General features: G+C 27.9%; 1 protein-coding gene across 1 annotated transcript; it reads left to right on the top strand.

The window, feature by feature from the left end:
* Nucleotides 1–1,042: 1,042 nt before the first annotated feature.
* On the top strand, nucleotides 1,043–19,465 carry LOC107446432 (eukaryotic translation initiation factor 4E type 2). The gene is made up of 7 exons (XM_016061074.4): nucleotides 1,043–1,286; nucleotides 5,285–5,360; nucleotides 8,917–9,066; nucleotides 9,463–9,567; nucleotides 12,935–13,087; nucleotides 17,058–17,194; nucleotides 19,376–19,465. Exons 1-7 carry the CDS (start codon nucleotides 1,192–1,194, stop codon nucleotides 19,416–19,418), a joined length of 759 nt encoding a protein of 252 aa, XP_015916560.1. The 5' UTR covers nucleotides 1,043–1,191; the 3' UTR covers nucleotides 19,419–19,465.
* The last annotated feature ends 2,248 nt before the right edge of the window (nucleotides 19,466–21,713 follow it).

Raw genomic sequence — 21,713 nt, 5'->3', positions numbered from 1 at the left:
AAGACAAGGAAACTCCTGGATCAGTACCCCCAGAGGTATTGATTTGTTGTGGGAACATGGAGGACTTTGAGACTCGACAGATTTAACGTGCATCAGTCACCATTTACTACACGGGGAGTCTTCGGCCGGCGAGGATCGAACCCACGACCTCTTGGATAAGGGCCCAGTGCCCTACCGACCAGGCTATCCCGGCCCTTCTTACCGGACCTTTAATGTATTTGGTATGAGACGGATTTGAATTATTGTAGTGCACTGGTTTGCAAAAGGCTATCTCATGACAGAGGCATTGGTGATTCGCCTAGACAGTGAAATTCTCAATTGTCTCTTCGCGTTACCTTTTGAGCAGTGGTACTACGCCCCACCCAACACCTGCCCGATTTGTGTGGAAGAGATGGTGGAGATTCCGCACCGCACGCATTGCTAGATCATGTATATGTTCCATGAGCATTGTCTAGTCAATGGATGCGCTCCAGTCAAAAAACTTGTCTCCTCTGCCGACAAGCCATCGTCATTTAACTTTATGTCAAAGTGATTTAATTTTTTAAAATGCATACGAGGCCAACGTTGGGCGTTTGGGTGTTGACCGCTAGGGCACGCACACTGTCTTCTATTTTTGTTCGAAATGGCTTCTGCAAAGGCACTCAGTTTTTCTTTTGTCATTTTTGCTGGCCCATGTTGGGCATGGGGTGTTTGTTTTTTCATCGGACGCGTCACACATTTAAAAAAAAAAAAAATACTGCGCCATGACAGGGCAGCGAGAGTCGAGGCTTGAGGAATCACTCTATTCATTTTGTCGTTTTCCGTTTTCAATTTAATTTTGTTGTTGTTGTTGTTGTAGTTAATTTACGTCGCACCAGAGCTGCACAATGGGCTATTGGCGACGGTCTGAGTCGAGCACTAATTTAATTTTGAAGGGATCACGGTGCTTAGCTATTTTTTCGAGTGACTGTAACAGTTTCTATCCTTTTTTTTTCGTTGCCACCAGGGTTTCTCAAATTAATTTCCTTTGATTTAAATATAAATATCTAATAAGATCTAATTCAGTACTTTCTTGAAGTTGGCAACAGCTCTGATATTAATCTTCATCCGTTTCGTCACTTCCGAATATTTATTGTTTTCTTGTTAAATATTTTCACATGCTGAAATAAAGTTAAATAATTCTGAACAGAATTACAGGTGATCTTCGCTTCTATGTCACGTTGTATTATAAATCTATATGATCCAATATTCCTAATTATTTTTATTTTTTCGAGATTATTGAATTCCCTAATGAACAACATCGCTATGTAAGTATTAATTTATAGAATTGTATAGGGATTTTATTTGTTTTTTATTTAATGCAATTAAAAAGCACAATTTTATGTGTAATAAATTTTATTCTGTTTTTCTACTTGCATAAGAATGTTTCTTATTTTATATTTTGAAGGCGTTTTATTTTTAAAAGATTTATCACACTAAGAGAAATGTAAGACAGAGTTGGCCAAAATTGTAATTGATTACGATTTTCAATTACAGTAATCAATTACTTGTAATAATGATTACAAGATAACATAATTTTGATTGCAGGTGTAATCATGATTACAGCTGTAATCGGTATTACAATAGTTGATTGCAGCTGTAATCGGTATTACAATAGTCGATTACAGTAATCAATTGCTTGTAATCGTATTAACAAATTTTTTATAATTTTGTTTACAGCTGTAATTATGATTACAATAATTGATTACAGTAATCAATTACTTGTAATCTTGATTGCAATTCCCTAAATTTTTATTACCACTCGTTAGTAATCGTTGTTCCAAGTAATCACAACAAAACGATTACGGGTAATTATGATTACAAGTAATCAAAATATAAGATTACACGTAATCGTGATTACAAGTAATTGTGATTACTATAATTAAGGAAAAATTATACCAGTTATTAAAGTTTGTTTTAAAAAGTGTTCTAAAACATATAAAACTTAATCTCTTATTGTTTTTTTTAGAGCAAACAATCTTATTTTAAATTCCTTTATGTTTTTTTTCCATATTTAAAATTAAGCATTTTTTTTGCCTTCTAAAAATTTCTAGGAATTATGCTTTCATTATGTTATATAAAGAAATTTATTTGTAGTGTCAAATATTTGAAAATTATTTTTATTCAAAAAATTTAAAAAGGATATAGAACAATGAAAGCTGAAAAATAATTTAAATATTGTTTGATTTTTATCATTTAACTTGCTTGAATCGTTATCAGTGGTTTTTACACCTAACTTATATACACGTTGTTTATTGTACAGTAGGGAACCGATTATCCGGAACGATCGGGACCATCGCTATTCCGGATAACTGATTTTTCCGGTTTTCTGAATCGCTACAAAAAGCCGTTTTTTTATTGTTTAACCCAACTAAAAAAAAAATGTTTGGAAATAATCTTAAAAAGAAGAAAAAACAATGAAGTAATACACTAATGATTATTTAAAAAAATGATGGTAAGGTAAACATCTTTCAAAAAAGAACGTAAAATCCTGAAATCTTCTGAGGAAAAAAAGTATTTTTTTTGAAAAATGGCGGGACAATTTATCGAATTTCGTTCCGGTTTTTTGGTTTTCCGGTTTTCTGATTTCCGGATAACGGGTTCTGCACTGTATTATACATATATTTAGACATTTGTATTGTACATCTGTACATACGCTCACGTATTTACGATTTATGTATCATTATTCTATGTACATATGTATAAATGCAGTGTATATACGTATGTTCAATGCATGAACATACATTGTACACGAATGTACATCTCTGTACGATATATATATACATCTGTACGATATATGCATGTCAAATGTATGTATGTGTATATGTACTTAAAACTGTACACAAAAGTATTATGCATATTTGGATACATTCATTGAACATAAATATATTGTGTATATATTTACATGCGTTAAACATGCATATAATCAGGGTCGCCAGCCTCCTGGAAAACCTTGAGAACCTGGAATTATCAGGGAATTTTTTTATATTGGAAAAATCAGGGAAATTTGGACAGAAACCTGGAAAAATCAGGGATTTTTTAAAGAAAAGCTGGAATTTTTTCTTTGATTTTTCTTAATTTCACTAATTTAAATTATTTTCTAATTTTCTTAATTAAAATTATTTTACCAACTGTTATACCCACTTTTAGACGAAAATTTGTTGCCAAACATCAAATTAGTAATACTTCGCTTGCACCAAAATTTGGTTCATTATAACCCTGTCAAACTCCCATGGTTTCTTAAAGAATAGAGAACCTTTCCAGATCACCTCATTCCCAAAAGGTGACCTGGTTAGCACTCTATCCATTGAGTCAAAGATGATAATATAACATTAAAAAAATAATATTTTAAATAAAATACTTTGTAATATTGACACTTTTCTTGTACCCATCCTAAACTTTGCGGGGGAAAAAGCACATTGACCTGGAAATTTTAGGATATTTACCTGGAAAAATCAAGGAAATTTGAAACCTGATTTGAGTGGCCACCCTGATATTGTACATACATATATCTGTATACATATACAGATATATTGTTCATAAATAAATCTTTTATGCATCCATGGAAAATTCATACATCGTACGTGCAAACATGGGATATACATACATTGTACACACATGCATGGGGCATACAGTGCAGAACCTCTTATCCGGAAATCAGAAAACCAGATAACTGGAATGAAATTCGGAACTGGAAATTAATTTTCTTCCATTAAAAAAATTTTTTTTCCTGCAAGATTTTCATTAATAACATATATAAGCCTGTATATAATTTTGATTTCATAATTTATTTCCTTATTTAAGCTTAAGTGTATTATTATTTATAATTTTTTATTGTTTCTAAAACTATTTTAAAATAATTTCTTAGTTTCATTTTATAAACATTAAAAAAACGACATTTTGTAGCGATTCAGAAAACCGGAAAAATCAGTTATCCGGAATCGCGATGGTCCCAATCGTTCCGGATAATCGGTTCTCTACTGTACTTTAATTGGACATACATGTATAGGGCATTCATACATAGGTACATAGAAGCAGGCATAAGATATAAATATATTGTAGGTACATGTATAGGGTGTACATTGTATGTATGTTTGTACAAACAACAAGAACTTGTATATACATGCATACACGAGCATGGATTAACATTTTACATGCACAAGTATTTGCATAAAATGCATACATTTATTGTGTACAAATGTGCATGTCTGTATAATTTGTACATACATTCATAATTATTTGATATATACGTACCTGCATATATTTTATGCATACAATGTAGGTGTGTGTATGTAACTAAAATGTCTACACATATGCACTAGATAAATACATGCGTACATACTTTTTTGTAATATTCATTCGAACGTACACTGTATGTAAATGCGTACAAAATGTATCATACGATACATTGTACTCTCTACAGTAAAGTATTATCATATATTGGTATACAATAGTCTTGTAATCCTGCATTTAGATTAATTGTAATCATAATTACATGTAATTGTATAATTTTGATTACTTGTAATCACAATTACAAGTAATTGATTGCAGTAATTGGTTATGTAATCATGATTACAGTTGTAATTAAAATTATGAATGTTTGTAATCATGATTATCAGTAATTGATTACTGTTATTGAAAGATGTAATCGATTACATTTTTGCCCTACTCTGATGTAATAAAACACTATGATTACTTGTAATCTGAATTGCCGGTAATCGTGATTACAAGTAATTTATTACTTAGCAGTAATTAGCTGTAATCAATTACAGTTGTAATCGATACCCAACTCTCATGTAAGATTATATACTATTCCTCTTTGATTTTTAAATTGGAATCGTGTATTTTGGTAAATAATTTATAATGTGTCTATGAAAATAGCATTTAGATTTTATCCCTCACTATCTTTTATAATTTGATGTTAATATTTTTTTATTTATTTTACCCTATATCGGTATTATACTCATAATTTTATATACAAAAGTGGTTCTATGCTATTGAAGAACTTCATTTTACATTGGATCAAATATACTTCTATTTATTTTTTCATGTTATTTTTGGTTTCCTTTTCTTAGTTATACTAATTAAACTATTTAAAACTTTGAAAATCTTTAATTCTTGATTCGAATCTGATTAAAATTTTCGACTGATTTTTGGTAATCACCATCTCCTTCACTTCTGATTTTCTTCACATCTCTATCTGCAGCTCTATTATATTTAAAAGCTGCTGTGATTATAGGCTGATTTATATTTATTTTTATTATAGCCTGAAAAGTAAAGTATCAGATATAAGGGCACCATCACCGCCACCTCAAGAAAATGGGCATAATTCAAATGGACAGGTAAGTATTTTATTAATTGTTAGAGTAATTTTCTTATGAACATTGCATTTAAATACAATTATAATAATTGGATCAATAGTTAAAATTAGTTCTATTGAACCAATTCATTAATCATAAATCAGTTTCTTCAAATTAAAAATTAGATTTAAATTTATACCTGTAGTATCTGATACAAATTATTAAAAAAAAATTAACTTGTAATATTAGAATTTGATTTATTTATTAGATGAATCTGCTCTATTTACTTATTTACCAATTTATATGTAATATGAAAGCTAAAATTTTTTGGATATAGGGTCGTGTCACAGTTTTCAACAAATGTCGTAACAGTGACAATCTTGTCATCTAAAATATTATAAACCTTTTCTTTCCTGTCTCTACTATTTGAAATTTCAAAATAATATTAAATTTGTGTTCATCTTTACAGAATATTTATAAAAACTTCTGCTCCAATCAAAGTTTACACATTTTATGCAAATGACTCCGGTTTCCACTATTTGACGTAATGTTGATAGTTCTTTGAAATTTAAGAGTTTTTCATATAATTGCATTAGAATTATCACATTTTAATTATGCAAGCCTGTGGGTTACCTGGTTATTCATAAAGTAACTCAATACCTGTGATCTAATGCGTATGAATATATTTTGTTCTTTGATATAAAATGTAACTATTTTTGTATCAATATGTATAATAAAAATAAACTATAAATTATATACCATTATCTGAAGTTGCTTAAGCCATCAGGGAATTTTAAGCCATTTTTGCAGACTACTTTTCAGGTGCTAACTTTAGCAACACTGTTACTTTAAATTTTACTCTTTATAAGCCTCATAGCAAAATTTTCTGGGCCAGTCTGCAGTACCGGCTTCATCAAAATGACTTATGAACGAATGTGATTTTAATAAGCTTTGTTCTTACTTCTTACTATTTACCATGCTGCATTGAATTATGAACTAAGTAATGGGGTGGCACACATCCCAAATTAGAACAATAATTAGAAAATAAATAATAATTTGTATGATTTATTTTTTTAAAATTTTATAAAGTTCTTTTAGCAACTAAAGGAAGTACGTCAATCAAATCATCCACACATATATTTATACAGTTTTAGAATAAGAGGAGAAATAAAAACTCTTAGGGTAGAAATAGAATATATACATATAAAAGTAAAAGTGTATATATACATGTGTGTGTATATATGATAGATATATGTATGATATAAAGAACATATATATGATCATGGGTGCCACTCTTCAGTTCTAGGGACTGAAATCAGTCTTGAGAAAAATCAATAGACTTATAAATTCTATCAATTAAATAAATGTTTCTTTTTTTTTTCATTAGAAATTTTTTAATTTTTTTTTTGTCAAAGTAAAAAAATATTGTATCTTAATGAAAACATATGATATGGTATTGATGTCAGGACTTTAATTTATCTTCTTTTTGTCTGCTTCACTAAATCTCATTGTTTAAAGTCTTGACTGGGATTGACTGAACTTTATCTACTTGTATAGTTAAATTTTGTACTATTAATGAATCTAAGTCTGCTCTAATTTGCTTCCTCCACCATAACCTATTGTCATGCTGGTCAAAGTTAAATCAAGATTATTTTTTTAAAAAAGAAAGAAATTATAGTGCTAGAGCAAAAAATAAGTAATGGTGAAGTAAAAACAGGGATACGAATGGTTTCAGGTTGTTCAGTAATAGTTGTTAAAAAATATACAAGGTTGGCTGTTATTTTCGTTTTGTTTGTTAAAAAAACATAAAATAAAAAATTAGAAAAAATAATCAAATGATTGATTTAATATGTAGGCTAATATCAAGGAAAGGTAAATTTTGGTGTCAGTGAGCTATAAATTTCTAAAAGTTTGGTAAACAACGCTAAACAGTATTATGTGGTCAAAAAATGAGTTCAGACTTGAAATTTTTTTAGAGTGGCACCCCTGTATATGATACCGTGAATGACCAAAATCAAAAGAATGTCGACTTTCACTGGTGAACCATATAGCCGCTTTGGTGAATGTCCAAAATATTTGTTATATCCAATCTGATGTTAATTTATTTGTTGATATTATTATATTTATTCGATATTTTAATATCTGCTGAGAATAAAATAGGAGAAACAAAAGTACCAGTTAGATGCATACAGGGCAGTGGCACTCAAAAGCAATGTATACTCGACATAGAAATAAATAAAGGACATTTTTTTTTTTAATTTCTGGTATCAATATAAAAAAGTGAAAAACATCATTTCACTTTGTTTTCACTTACAATCTTAAACTCAAATGCTTATGTGCGAACATGTAGGCGGCCACAGGCTAAGTTGTCTTAATTCCTAAAGGAAAAATACCACTGCTGTTTTTTGTTGATTACAATCTATCATGCCCTCTATTTTCCATCTTATAGCTAACTATTGAGATCAACATTCAGTGTTATCAGTGAAGTCAAAAGCCATTGCCGTTCATTTCATTGTTTCCTCACATCTTGCGAAACATTTATTTTTATTAATTAACTTGTTTCAGATTTAAGGCAAGTTTATCAGTACTCTAAATATTAAAATATCATAGGAACTATTATGTATTTTTTATTATAGAATATGGTCATTCTGAAACAAAAAGTTTATTAAATATTTGGAATAAAATTTCAGTGTATTAGTTTTGATGAAGTTGGAAAAAAATTCTTTTTTAAACAGACTATAAATAATAACTTTTCAGATATGTATTTACAGGGATCTGTCTAGGTTTTTCTGAGAGGTACCTATTTTGTGAAAATTTAGACATAATTTGTGAAAATTAAAAATTTTATTAAAAAATCAACACAAAAATATGGATTTATCGTTTCTTACAAGACACAAAAATAAAATTTTAAGAAAAAGTATTTTGTGAAAGTTTTACCTAAAGTTGAATTTGTGAAGGTACTGCTAAACGGTAGTAAATTTGGCTTGGACAGATCCCTGATTTAGTTTTGTAAATTTATAACTTAGTTGGTTTTTCTTTTTGCTCTATTTTTCTGTTTTCTCCCTGGTGAAAACCCTACCTTGCTCTTACTAATATGCATGGATTGGAATTAAAAGAACCTTTATAAGGAAAAAATTATTCTTGTTTGATCTGTATAAAAGCATGCTCCGTCTATCAAGTTTTAAGATAACTATTAAAATTTGGGCTCATATTTTCAGAATTATTTTGAAATATTTTAAATGTATTCTCAAGTGTAAAGATATTAGTTGGTAACATGAATTTTATGAAATAAGTATGCCTTTAAGTTAGCATTAAAAATTAAATCTTGATGAATAAATTTATTCAACAAAAAAAATCAATAATACTTTTAATTTTTAATTGATTTAAATAATTTTTTCCAGAAAAAAATCACTTTATTTAAATCTCTGCAGCCCGTATTATGAATATTTCTTTATGAATATTTCTTTATATAATGTCTTTCTTTTAATTGCTATAGAACTGAATGATGGTAAACTAAGAATTTGCCGTATTAGCAATAAATATGTCTGATAAATATAATATTAGTGATATAACAGTTATTTTAAATTATCATTTGCAGCTAGAGTACATTGAATTTTCTGATCCTGAAGATGATGAACACAGACTTCAGTGTCCATATGTATTATGGTTTTCTCATCGACCTGGTGTTAAACAAAATAATGTACAACCATACGATCAGAACTTAAAATTAGTTGGTGGTTTTAATACAGTAAGTTTGTTAATTTTGAGTTACTTTCTTTGAATCTATTAAAATTTGCTTAAAGATAAATTTGTTTTTAGAATAGCCTCAATTTTTATGTTTAAGTTATTTCATAATTATTGCATTTTTTAAATAAACTTAGCTAATGTTTTCATGTTTCTCAATCACAAGGCTACAGTAGCAGCAATGTAGGAAATGCTCAAAAATTTATTCTATGCTTGAACAGCTTAACAGCAAACTAAATATTCACTTACCACATAAATTTAGCCAAAAGTTTTCCTCTAGTTCTTTATAAACATTGCCTTTTAATAAACGCATTTCAAAATTTTTAACTTAAAGTTTGATACTTATTTTTGTCGATCAATAAAGATACTTAATGTTCTGTGTTTTTTGAAATTATTTTAGGTTGAAAGGTTCTGGGGTCTTTATGGGCATTTAATTAGGCCATCAGACATGGCTGTTCATAGTGATTTTCACCTCTTCAAACATGGAATAAAACCAATGTGGGAGGTGAGTAATTTTTTCTATTCATAGAATATTTTGATATTAGTATAGTTTATGTAATACCTTGTAGATTTTCACCGATGTTTCTGTCAGTTGCTTCAGAATTATTAAAATATTCAATAGGTTATGACTAGGGTTAGAAGTTTTTTGCAGTGCAAATTAAACATGCAAGAAAAGCACTGTCTTCAAAACATAACTACACTATTTTCTAATAAAATTACAAAGTTAAAAAAAAAAAAATTTAAATTTAAGCTTTCTTTTAATTTTTTTTATAAAATTGACCTAAGACTCATTTGGTTCAAACATAATACTCAATCTCTAAACTTCAAAATTTTAAATTTTTTTTTTTCAAATTTAAAAAGAAACAAAAAAATTACCTTTAAAACTAAAACTTCAATATTTATTAATGCGGGAAGAATAAATGCTATAAAAATGGATGCTATGAAAATAGGGTTAAGCTCAAATGCCCCGTGGGGTAATTTAAGAAATCCTTGGCTGCCTAGTCAACACACATCATAGATCGATCTTATCGATACTTCTTGGGGGTAATGTCATCTTTCAATCGTCATCAATACAAAATAAAATTCCACTTGTGATGGTGGAATCTAGCTTAAAAAGCTTAGATCTTGATCGTGTTTATAACAAAAACCATGGATTTTTGAAAAGTCATTTTCTGTGATAAAAGCTAAAGAATCATGGAAAACCCCAGTTTATCATAGAAATCTGGTATTGGAGCCCTTAATCCTGTTGTGCAATTTAAAAATCCCATGAGGTGTTCACATGAATTAATAATCACATGTCATGCTTAAGGGATTTAAAAATTTTTTACATGATCTGTATTTGTGCAATTTAAAAAGTCACACATTGTGATCTGGAATCTTGCAATTTAAGAATCACTTATCGAGATCCACAATTGTGCAATTTGAAGATGAAACATCACGATTAAATTTTAAAATTACACATTGCGATCCGCATTAGTGCAATTTAAAAATCACATCAGGTTTTGTATTCGCATGATTTAAAAATCTTACGTGATCACTTCTTGTGACCCACATTCTTGCAATTTAAAAAATCCATCAACATGATCCTTATTTGTGCCATCCCTATTCCTGCAATTTAAAAAATCTCACATTGGGTTTTGTAACACTTTACTTAAAAGTCAAACAGTTCTATCCTTATTTGCGTACTTAACAATGGATTAACATTATTTAAAAATGTGATTTTTAACATTATTTAAAAATCACACTGCAGTCTACATTCGAAGGGTTTGAAAAATCGCACAACATGCTCTGAACTCATATGATTTAAAAGCCACACATCAATATTTTTAATCCAAATATTTTAAAATCATATGGTGTGCTTTATACAGGGGTAGTTGTATTCCAGGTTTTTCGTATCATCCCTCCATGTTCAGAAACTAGTAGCGAAGCATGTGATTTTTTTCGCAGAATTCTGAGTTTATCAAGACCATTGATTTGCAAACTTCCTCGAATCAGAGCTTATAATCCGACTAAATTTTCACTGCAATTCAAAATTTAGAGTAAGCATTAAGTTCTACAAGAATATAAATTTTAAAACCTTCGGTGAATCGCATTAACGAGTTGTTTTCAAACACGTGACTCTTCTGCAATTATAATTTTTGGTTTGTGGTTCATAGTTTTTAATGTTTGAAACTATGCAGTAATCCTCTAAAATCGATTTTCGTATTTACCTGATAAAAGTTACTCATTGTGAATTGTATTCATATGATTTAAAAATCGTACATTGTGATTCATATTCAAGCGAGTTTATAATCCGATGTCGCTATTCCTATTCACTGGATCTAAAAAATCATTTGTATTTACGTGATTCAAAAATCCAATAATGCAATTTGTATTTTCACACTCGTAAAATCCAATATACCGATTCTAGTAAGAACTAAGTTTTTTCTTAAATTAGTTACTATAAAAGTGGGATATTCCTTATTGATAAGTAATTTAATTATAAAAAAATTTTATTGACTGTGAATAGTATATAAATTGATAACTTATCGAGTTTTCTCATCTTCCTTGCAGTTTTTGTAAAAATAAGCCGCCATCACTTAAACGTAGTGCCTTTTTATTTTTTTCGGAAAAAGATTATTTTCTTCGCCACCTGTTTTAGTTAAAAGTCCATTTTGATTTATTTAGTTACTGATAATTATTTCATTCCTTCATTTTAGAAAGATTTATCTTATGTTGTCTAGTTATATTGTTAAAGTTCCCGTTATACTTGGCCCCAGAGATATTCTCATCTTTTAATTGGCAGAGGTGGTATATTAATGAAGTTTTTAGTGATTTTACATCCTTAATATCCTTTTTTTTTTTAGTTTACTTTTTTTTAAAGAGAATATACGCACAGACATTGTCTTTTAGCTGGTTTTTAATTATTTTTCGAAAGCTTCTAATTTTTCTGTTATTTTGATAACTGAGAATTCCTTTATGAAATATACACATGAAATAATATAGTAATTTAAAAATTTGGGATCAAAATCAGTTATATAATATTACATATTTTGTTAAATTGAGTTTCCTTTCCTGTGAGGAAGCACCTTGCCCTTTTTAATCCTAAGGAGAACTGTGGAAAAGTTTCCTAAATAGTTTCTTAATAATTAAATAACCATGACTAGAGTGTAACAAGAAATTTTACATTGATAAGGGTATTAGAATAATTTATATGTGAGCATATTATTTATGCACAACCAGTCAAATAGTTTTTTGCATTCTCTAATTTTAAAAAAAATATAAGGATATTTAAAATTTGATTTTTCTGGAACTACTGTACTGATTTGGTTGAAATTTTTATTTTGTCCTGAAGAATTACATTCATTCAAACGATGTAAAAATTTGTAGACCTCAAGATTAAAAGATTTTTCATCCATTATTGAATAAATTTGTTCGTTATATTGCTGTATTTAAGTTTTTTTTCTCTATCTGCAATGTACTTTTATCATTTCAGTATTTTAAGTAAAATTGCATTTTTAATAAATATTGCAGCCACTGTGGCTGGGTTATATTTAACAATTTCTTGTGATTTCTGAATCTTATCTCTCATGTTAAAGGAAATCTTGTATTAATCAGAAGCTTTTTACATGAATAGAAATTTTTTCCCACCCTGAGCATGTGTAGTAAAAATCTAAATGCAGAAAAGACTTCTAAATGCAAAAAAAGTTTCTAATTTTCCAAAAAAGAAATGGATCATTATATTGATTATGTAAATATCATCATTTGTATTATGTTCCTAAATTTGCCTTTTTCTTTCTCATATTTACTTTAACTTAAAAAAGGATTATTTTGTATTCTAAATACAATACATAAACATATTTTTAAATGCTAAGTTCTTCTATACTTTTTAGGATGATGCAAATAAAGATGGAGGTAAGTGGATAGTAAGGCTTAAAAAAGGTCTTGCATCTCGTTGTTGGGAAGATTTGATCTTAGCAATATTAGGTGAACAGTTTTTGGTTGGTGATGAAATATGTGGAGCTGTTGTTTCTATTAGATTTCAGGTAAAAAAAAAAAAGAAATTCTTAAATATATTCCGGTGTATAAGTTGACTTTTCAAACCTTCAAAATTTTATGAAATACAAGGTTATAAAATACGACTTATACACTGGTAATAAAGTTGGACATTTGGTGAATGTGAAATATCAGTGTGTTGCAAACAATGAAATAGGTATCAAAAACTCTGTATCAATATACCTTTATAAATTACCTCTTCCAAGAACTATTTTGAATATGTTATGCAATTTCACATTTTCTCTCATATTTTCTTCAAATATAATTGTTTTTTTAGAAGCAATGCTTTAGATTACATTTAGAAAAAATTAAGATTAAGAAAATTAAAATAATTTATTCAATAGTATTACAAAAAATATAGCATGATGAAAACTTTTAAAACATACCATAAAGCTGCGAATTTAAAGATTTCTGAATGTAATCTGTGTTGGATTCATCGGCGTTAGCAGTATTGTCATATGGATTCAGGGATATGGTTTTTTTACCGTTTGCCAGATTTCCAGCTTTATATATATTGTAAAATTTTCTGTATTTTAGTCAGCATTTTGAGAATCTTGCATTTTCTCAATAATGAACCACTTTTCTTATAAAAGCTACTTTTTCTCCTTTTCATATAATGTATCACTGTCATATGACTTCTTTTCACATCACCTTTTTGATAATCCAATAAAATTGATCTTTTACTAGCAGGGTTAATACAGCTGCAACAAAACCTACTTCTTACAGCATTTAGCAACAAAACCAATATGTTTTTTTTTGCGACATATTGCTCCAAACTGGAAAAAAATCTAACCAAATACTTTGAATAAGATTTTGTGACTTTACATAATGATTTTTAAGTCACAAATTTTCATTCAATTAGATTTAAAATTTAATAGTGTATGTTACTAATGTAATTTCTATTACACTAAGATGTTTTTGATTACATTCATCGTTTTTTATTTAATAATAAGAATTTTTTTAAGGGAGTTTTTCATTTAACATATCACAGTTAAAAGTGATAATAAAAATAAAAACTGTGCAAAGCAAACTTCAAAGTCATGTTGTTCATTTTGAGGTAAATCAAATAAAAATTAAATCAATTAAAAATTTATATAATCAAGTAAAAATTTTAAAAAGAATTTTTTTAAAAGAGTTTTTCATTTAACATATCACAGCTAAAAGTGATGATATAAAAAAACTATGTGCAAAGCAAACTTCAATATTAATAGTCATCTTGTTCAAATTGAGGTAAATCAAATAAAAATTTGAAGAAATTATGGGCCACAATAAGCAAATGGATCTGAATATATTTTTAAAACAGAAGCATTTATTTTTAATTATTTTTCTTGAGTTAGTGCTGTGAACAGATTTTAAAAACTTAGGAAAATGTGTAACAATAACTACCAAAGAAGGTAATTATAATAAAAGAAATGAGAAAAAATGTATTTTAAAAGAACGTAATTAAATTTGACTAAACTCATTGTATATCAAGCAGAAAAAGACTACCATATTGACAAAGAGGATTTGATTTTTCCTTGTTTCATATAGCAGCATTACATTATGTTATGGGTAATACCAGTTCATTTGGGTGAAATGTATTTCAAAACTCATAAGGTCATCCTTTTTATAGTAAAATGATAAGAGATCTCCAATTTCAGTGCTTTAACTTTTTTTTGCGTGTGAGAAAATGTTTACTTTCTATTACAGTAAAGAATCAATTATCCGGGACCATCACTATGTCAGATGCTGAATTTCCCATTTTTCTGGCTCAACTAAAAAATGTCATTTACTGATGTTTTATCAGATCCAAATTAAAATGAAAAAGAGTAACACATTTTAAAGTAAGAAAAAAGCGCTCTTAAATTTTTAAAAATGTGGGAGAAAAAAGACATTTTAAAGATTGGAAACATTTACCAGTTTAAATAAGAAAAACAAGTTTAAAACATACAAAATTCAAATATTTATTTTTTTTAAAAATTTCATTCCACTTTTAGCTGATGAAATTCACTTAACACATTTTAACTAATCTTAACAGAAGTAGATGATGAATTTCTACTAATCTATGAATTTCTGAGATCTATCTTTACTACTGAGATCTATCTACTAATCTATGAATATCTGAGATCTATGAATTTCTGTAGATCTATGAATTTCTGTAGATCTATGAATTTTTGAGTTATATAGAAAATAAGAGAAAAGGGGGTAAAAGTCCTCCTGAATCATCCATTTCACAGAAGGGGGTTGGAAAGGATTGAGACAGGTCAGGTAGTTGTAAAATTACGTTGATGAAAATAGCAGGATCATCTTATTCATTTTTGTCACTTCAAAAATGGATAAGGAAATAAAAATAAGGTTTGAACTTGAGTAACAATTCCAATATTGCACAAAAAGTAATTAGTCATAATAATGTATTATCTAAAATTGTAAAACAATAATTTGGCATAATGATTCAAGGATAACAAAAATTGAGAAATTAAAATAGATCTAAAAAAATAAAAGCTAACATATCAATAATCACATAGCAGAAGTTTCAAGTTCCTTTACTCGGGCATCCAATCGAAGAATCTTGAGGATGCACCTAATGACGGTCCAGAAAAAATAATTTTACTTTCAAACGAAATTGTTGTTCATTTTCCAAAATTTAATTCCAGATTCTAAATTTAACAGGATTCAAGTTAAAAAAAAGATTCATTTTTATTGTTCAAAGCATTTCTTAAAAAGAGTAGCAAAACTTTGCTGCATTTTAAATTAAGTGTTACCAATTTTTTTTCTTCTCTTTTTCGAATCACTTAGTTGGTACCAATGATAAAAATTTATTAGTTTAAATTATTTCAATAAATTATAAACTTTAGTCACAGTAGTCCACACAAAGCTTGATTGTTCTTGTATTTTTTCCTCCACAGGCACAGCCAATTATGTTTTGAGTTATTTTTTAAATGATCAAATGCAGCTTAACTATTACTTTATTTTTGAATTAAGAAAAATAGCCATATTTTAATCGTCTTCGTGATCCAATTAATAATTTGTATTTCCATTTCACTTTTTCTTAGTAAAGTATAGGGATATATTTTCCTTTGTTACTTCTTACCGTCTGTTCACTGGTGTAGGTGTGCAATGCATTCTCCCTCCTTCTTGTAAATCGAAGAGAAAACAAAATCAGCTTGCCACTCCTTTATGTTAGATTGATGACAGTTTATCAGAAAACCACAAATTCTTTGGGACACACAGTAGAAAATAAAATTTTTTTCCTTTTCCTGTCCCGTCTCAACCGAAAGATTTTCTAGGTTACGAAAGAAGATAAATAACCCACCGACAATTTCCTCTACTCAACTTCAAGGATGTGTAAAATTTCTGCTTTTTTTTTTCTTCTCTCAATCGTTCTAGTTCGAAATGGCATGAAAACCAAGCAAAATTTTTCTAGATGCCAGATAAATGGTCCTGTACTGTATTTGAATTCTCAAAGGGGTATTATATATGCTTTTTTTTTTAAAAAAAATAATGTGTTCTTGTGCCTGTTTATAAGAACTTTTGAATTATATGTAATAGTAGCAAATAAAAATGTCATGATTTGATAGTTATAATGTATGTCTATGGATGATGTGTATATTGAGATTTTAAAATAATAAGTGACAAAAATACTCCATATTCAAACAAATTTTCCTTTAAGGAAACATTAACAATAAGAAAATTAATAATTCATTCAGAATTTTCTTTGCTCATGGAAGTAATATATATTCTCACTGCATATTTTTCCTTTTACACATAACTATTCCTTTATTAATTTCTAGATCTTCCGAATCAGAAGCTGTTAACATGCCTATCAGGGCATATAAAAAATTTGAAATGAATCGAACCCTGATAGGTAGATGATATTTTTGGACCATTTTGTTGATTATCTGTTGATAATTTGGATATAACTGTGTTTAAGTGCATATTTAGTTTTTGTCAGAAGATTAAAAGCTTTTTTTTTTTCAAAAGGAGGATATTATATCTGTGTGGAACCGAAGTGCTCGTGACAATCACACTAATGGCAGAATACGAGATACTCTTAAGAGAGTTTTAAATCTTCCTCCTAACACTGTTATGGAATATAAAACACACAATGACAGTTTGAGGTGAGTATTAATGTTATTTTCTTAGCAATAAAATATCTCAAGTATTACTGTGTGCACATATAGCATTCACTAAATTAGTGAATGTCATTAATTTCTCTGATGTAGATGAAGAAGAAGTTTAGGGGTTCAAACTCCTCTCATTGAATAGGCCAGTTTTTGATTTTCTCTAAGTACTAATTTTAGAAAACATCTTCAAAATAATTTTTGCACTTTTTTAAAACTTAACTTGCTAAAGTGTTAACAACTGGAAGCAGAGTTCCAATTCAATTCCCAGCCTCTCAGAACACACTTGGCCCATTACCTGTGTCAACATTATGAAATGACTTTAACAAAATGCATGGATGTTGTTTTTTTTTCCACTTTTTGATTAAGATTCTCTATAGTGGTTACAAAATGACAATTGAACTTACAATTGTAAGTATTAGTTTTCACTTTGCAAACACTTAATATTTTTAAGAATATTGTTAGAACTTTAAATAATTTATGTAGTGTAATGATCAAATCATTATAAATCAACTGAATTAACTACTATAGTATTATTAAAGTATACATTTTCTTATTTCTTTAAATGTTCAAACGAAAAATCTGTCAGAGTCGAATGATTCAGCAACTTTTAGATTGTGATTATTCGTGTAATGACTGTGGTGTACTGCTTCTGTTCTTTTTTTTTTCTCTTCAACCCTCTCATATCACAAAGCCAACCATCTGGTGCCCTACTAGAGCTCTCTGGGGTAAAGTTTCATCAAGAAATGACATCATGTTAAGTGGGAATTTCATTTTCGGCACCATGAACCTCCTTGAAATGTTTTCCTGCAAAAAAAAACTCAACCGGTTTTTTCTCCAGCTTCTGCACAAAATCGTCATTTTTTGATGGAATAATGATTATTGACAGCACAGATTAATTTCTTAGCTTTTTTCACAACAGACGATAACAAAACTCTTAAAAGAAAATTGTGCCCAAGTAATTTTCAAGACAATAACCGAAAGAGAAATATTTTGTTTCATTAGTACGTGTGAACGAAGATATAATTTTAGAGTTGACTAAGAAATTGCTGTCAACAAAATAAAAATTATAGTTTCAAGTCTCATTATATAATAATTCTTACTATTTCAATGTTACAGGGTATATTCCCTCGCCAATACCTCTTTTTAAAGTCCCAATTATTTATTTTTTTAATTCTTTCTAATCACTTTCTCTCTAATCAATTTCTATCAAATAATTTTTTTTTTTCGATGCTACTTCTTTATACAATGCACAAATGGCAATACATTTAAAAAAAAATTGTAACAGAAATGTATGATAAAGAAGACATATTAATTACAATTAAAGATGTGAATTAGAATAAAAAGGTTTCAAAATACATTTGGCATAAATATTTATTTCTTTTACTAATTTAAAAAATTGTTATTCTCCTTCTTCCATTAAAATATATAGTATAAAAACTGCAAAAGTAGCTCCTTGTAAGTTACTTAAAATGATTTTACTAATCACCTAATTTTTTTTACACAAATCTATGAATTAATGCCATTTCATGTGAACCTGTTTATTTAATTATCTATAAAAAGTCACTTTAAAAATGAAGCAAAGTAATAAGTAAAGTAGTAACTTAAGTCATATTGTTACAAATTGAAAGGAAAACTAATGAACTTTTCTGAAATTCAATTAATTAATTTCCATAAGACCAATGTGTAAACATTACTTTTTCATCCAAGAAAATTTGATTTCTTTTTGCTAATTAGTTATGATTTAGAATCAAGTATAAGTAGTGGTCTGTCCACATGCAGTACTCATGTACAAAATTTTGCATTTTATTTCAGCTCATTTCGTAATCTTATAAACTCATTCAGTTTCATTTTATTCATGCTAATGTTACCGCATTTGAAAAGAAAATTGTGCGATTGGTTAAATTATAGCCCTATTTTTTAGAGCAGTTATCAGGGAATGTTTGATTTCAAGTGAGTGTTCATGGTACAGTACTGAGCGTTTATTGACCAAACTTTCCCATGGTTACTTTCCAGCCGAAAATCTCTATTCCATTCCCAGTAGCTCATGGTAGGGCTCCTGGTTTATATTTAATTTATCTTTGTATGCATAAATGTGAAAAGTGATACTTTAGTGCTTTTCTATTGATAATGTAAATATGCTTCATTTAAAAACATATTCATTATATTTCCTTTTAGGGACAAAACAAGCTTCCGCAACACTGATGTCTTTTTACAGTAAAATTGTACATATTTTTCAGATCATTAAATTTTTTAGAGCTTTGCTAATTGGCTTATTCATATTTCACCATAAATGAACACCGTGACAATATCTTTGTCCAAAACACATAATATATGGTATTAGGTGGAAAATGTCATATGGCAGACTCTACATAAATTTTTTAACAAATATTTTCATGAAGAGGGTGTTATTTAACACTATTTTACAAAAAATTCTTTTTCCAAAATCCCTATATATATATATGCATAGAAATTTTTGTTGAACTTTCAAAATATATTTTGTCTCCACTGACGGCCATTTATTACTAAAATTGAGATGACTATGACTACTATGTCAAAAATCTGGTGATTAATGTTTTGAAGAGTCGTCATTTAAAAAAGATATTGTTGCCAGATTAGGGAGTTGGTAAAAATTTTGGTTTTAAATAAAAATTAAAATATGGAGTTTTGAAAAACCATCATAAATGACGCAGATTATCAATGGGTTATAAATCATAACTATCTAAAACAAGTGTGAAACTCTTTAGCCTTTTGATTTCTTCTCTCCTCCAAATTTAAGTTTTATTTTCTAAATTTCCTATATGTAACAATAATTTATCACAAAATTGTCTACTTTTTTTCGTGAATTTAGCTGTTTAAAAGAAACTTTTTTTTTCCAATTTTCAAAAACAATGAGCTTAACTTCTGCCTTGAGAGTATTGACATAATAAGTATTTTTTTTATTCACTTTCGTTTCTCAATTTTCACTATCCTTGATTTATTATGACAAATTATTGTTTTATAATTTTGGATGATGCATTAATTATTAGAAACAAGACGTTTTTTACCGTCTGCTATGTATATTTGACATCTATTGACGAAAAAAAAATTTTATTGAAGGAATTCTGATTCCTTAAAGATACAGTATCATTTACAAGTCTTGCCTGATGTGGAAACAGATCTGCTTTCATTAAAAATAGTCTGCTTTTATTAAAAAGTTGTCTGCTTTTTTAATATTTTTCCCCTTTGTAAAAAGAAATAAAATCAGAAGATTGTTTATTCATAAGCATACAATTATTTACTACCAAATGCAAAAGACTACTATTATTTTTAGAAGTAATCCAATTCTTATTACACTACGTTTTGAACTTTTTTTTCAATAAATTTTATGTCTAATAAATTAGTTCTTATTCATGAATAAAGTAGAATTTTTTTTTTTTTAAATTTCAATTTATATCAATATATCCTGCCTTGTCCAATGTTTTAATATTAATGTTAGCTCTTCTTTTAACTATTGTTTTCGTTTGGTAATTTTTAAGTGTTGTTGTTTTTATTATAATTTGGCTTAACATCAATCAACTTATATATTTATTAGTTTAATTTTGTTTTGATTAATATTTTTTTATTAATTCCAAAAATCGTAACATTTTGCATTTTTATAGTTTTTTCTTTTCTCTGTTCCTAAACACGTTTGTTAGTTGATTAAATATGATATAATTTCAATTGAATACATATTTGTGTAATATTTTTATTTAGATTTTTTATTTTTTTAGGATGATTTTGTTAAAAAGTTGTTCTTTTAATTTATTGATTAATAAGTTCTTACATTTTTTGTTTTCTCGCAGCTTTGTTTTACATTTAGGGTAATTTTTTTATTTAATAGCTTAAGATTGGAAAAAAATTACGATTTTATTATTTGTTTTGTTTTTGCTTGTGTGTTGATAACAGCGTTATTTTTTAGTTATGTATTCTATGTCATTTAACTTAATAAATGTAGATTAAGTTTAATTAAATATGGATTGTTTATATATTTGTTATCCAACAAAGGACAGGACATACTTTGTGCTATGTAGACTAAAGCAAAAACTTGAATAAAGCACAAATGACAATACATAAATTCATGGTTTCGTTTTTGCTGTATTCACCTTGTTTGCTTTAATTTATGTTAGTTTCTTTTTAGCATAATCTGATATTTGGTGTTAAGTTTTTTTTTTACATATACAACTTTTTTTTAAAACTAGTAGAGCTCAATTAAATTTTGCAAACTTATTGGTGCTTATCCTTCCTATAATTAATTTTTAATCAATGCTATTATAATGGGTTTTAATTGTTTATTGAATTTTTGCTTTAAAAATGTGCTTTCGTTGATTAAATAAGATTTTATTTTTTGTTTTTTAATATTGCCTAGTAAATTCCCTCATTCTTATTTTCTCTTTCCATCCCATTTATAATTAATGCAATTTATTATTTCTAATCAGAATTGGCATAATTAAAATTACCTGATTTTTTAAACTAAAAGTAATTTATTAATGCTTCC

This window comes from Parasteatoda tepidariorum, chromosome X1 (genome assembly GCF_043381705.1).
Source record: "Parasteatoda tepidariorum isolate YZ-2023 chromosome X1, CAS_Ptep_4.0, whole genome shotgun sequence".
NCBI lineage: Eukaryota > Metazoa > Arthropoda > Arachnida > Araneae > Theridiidae > Parasteatoda > Parasteatoda tepidariorum.
Note: the sequence above shows the minus strand (reverse complement) of the source record. Positions and strands in the feature narration are given on the sequence as shown.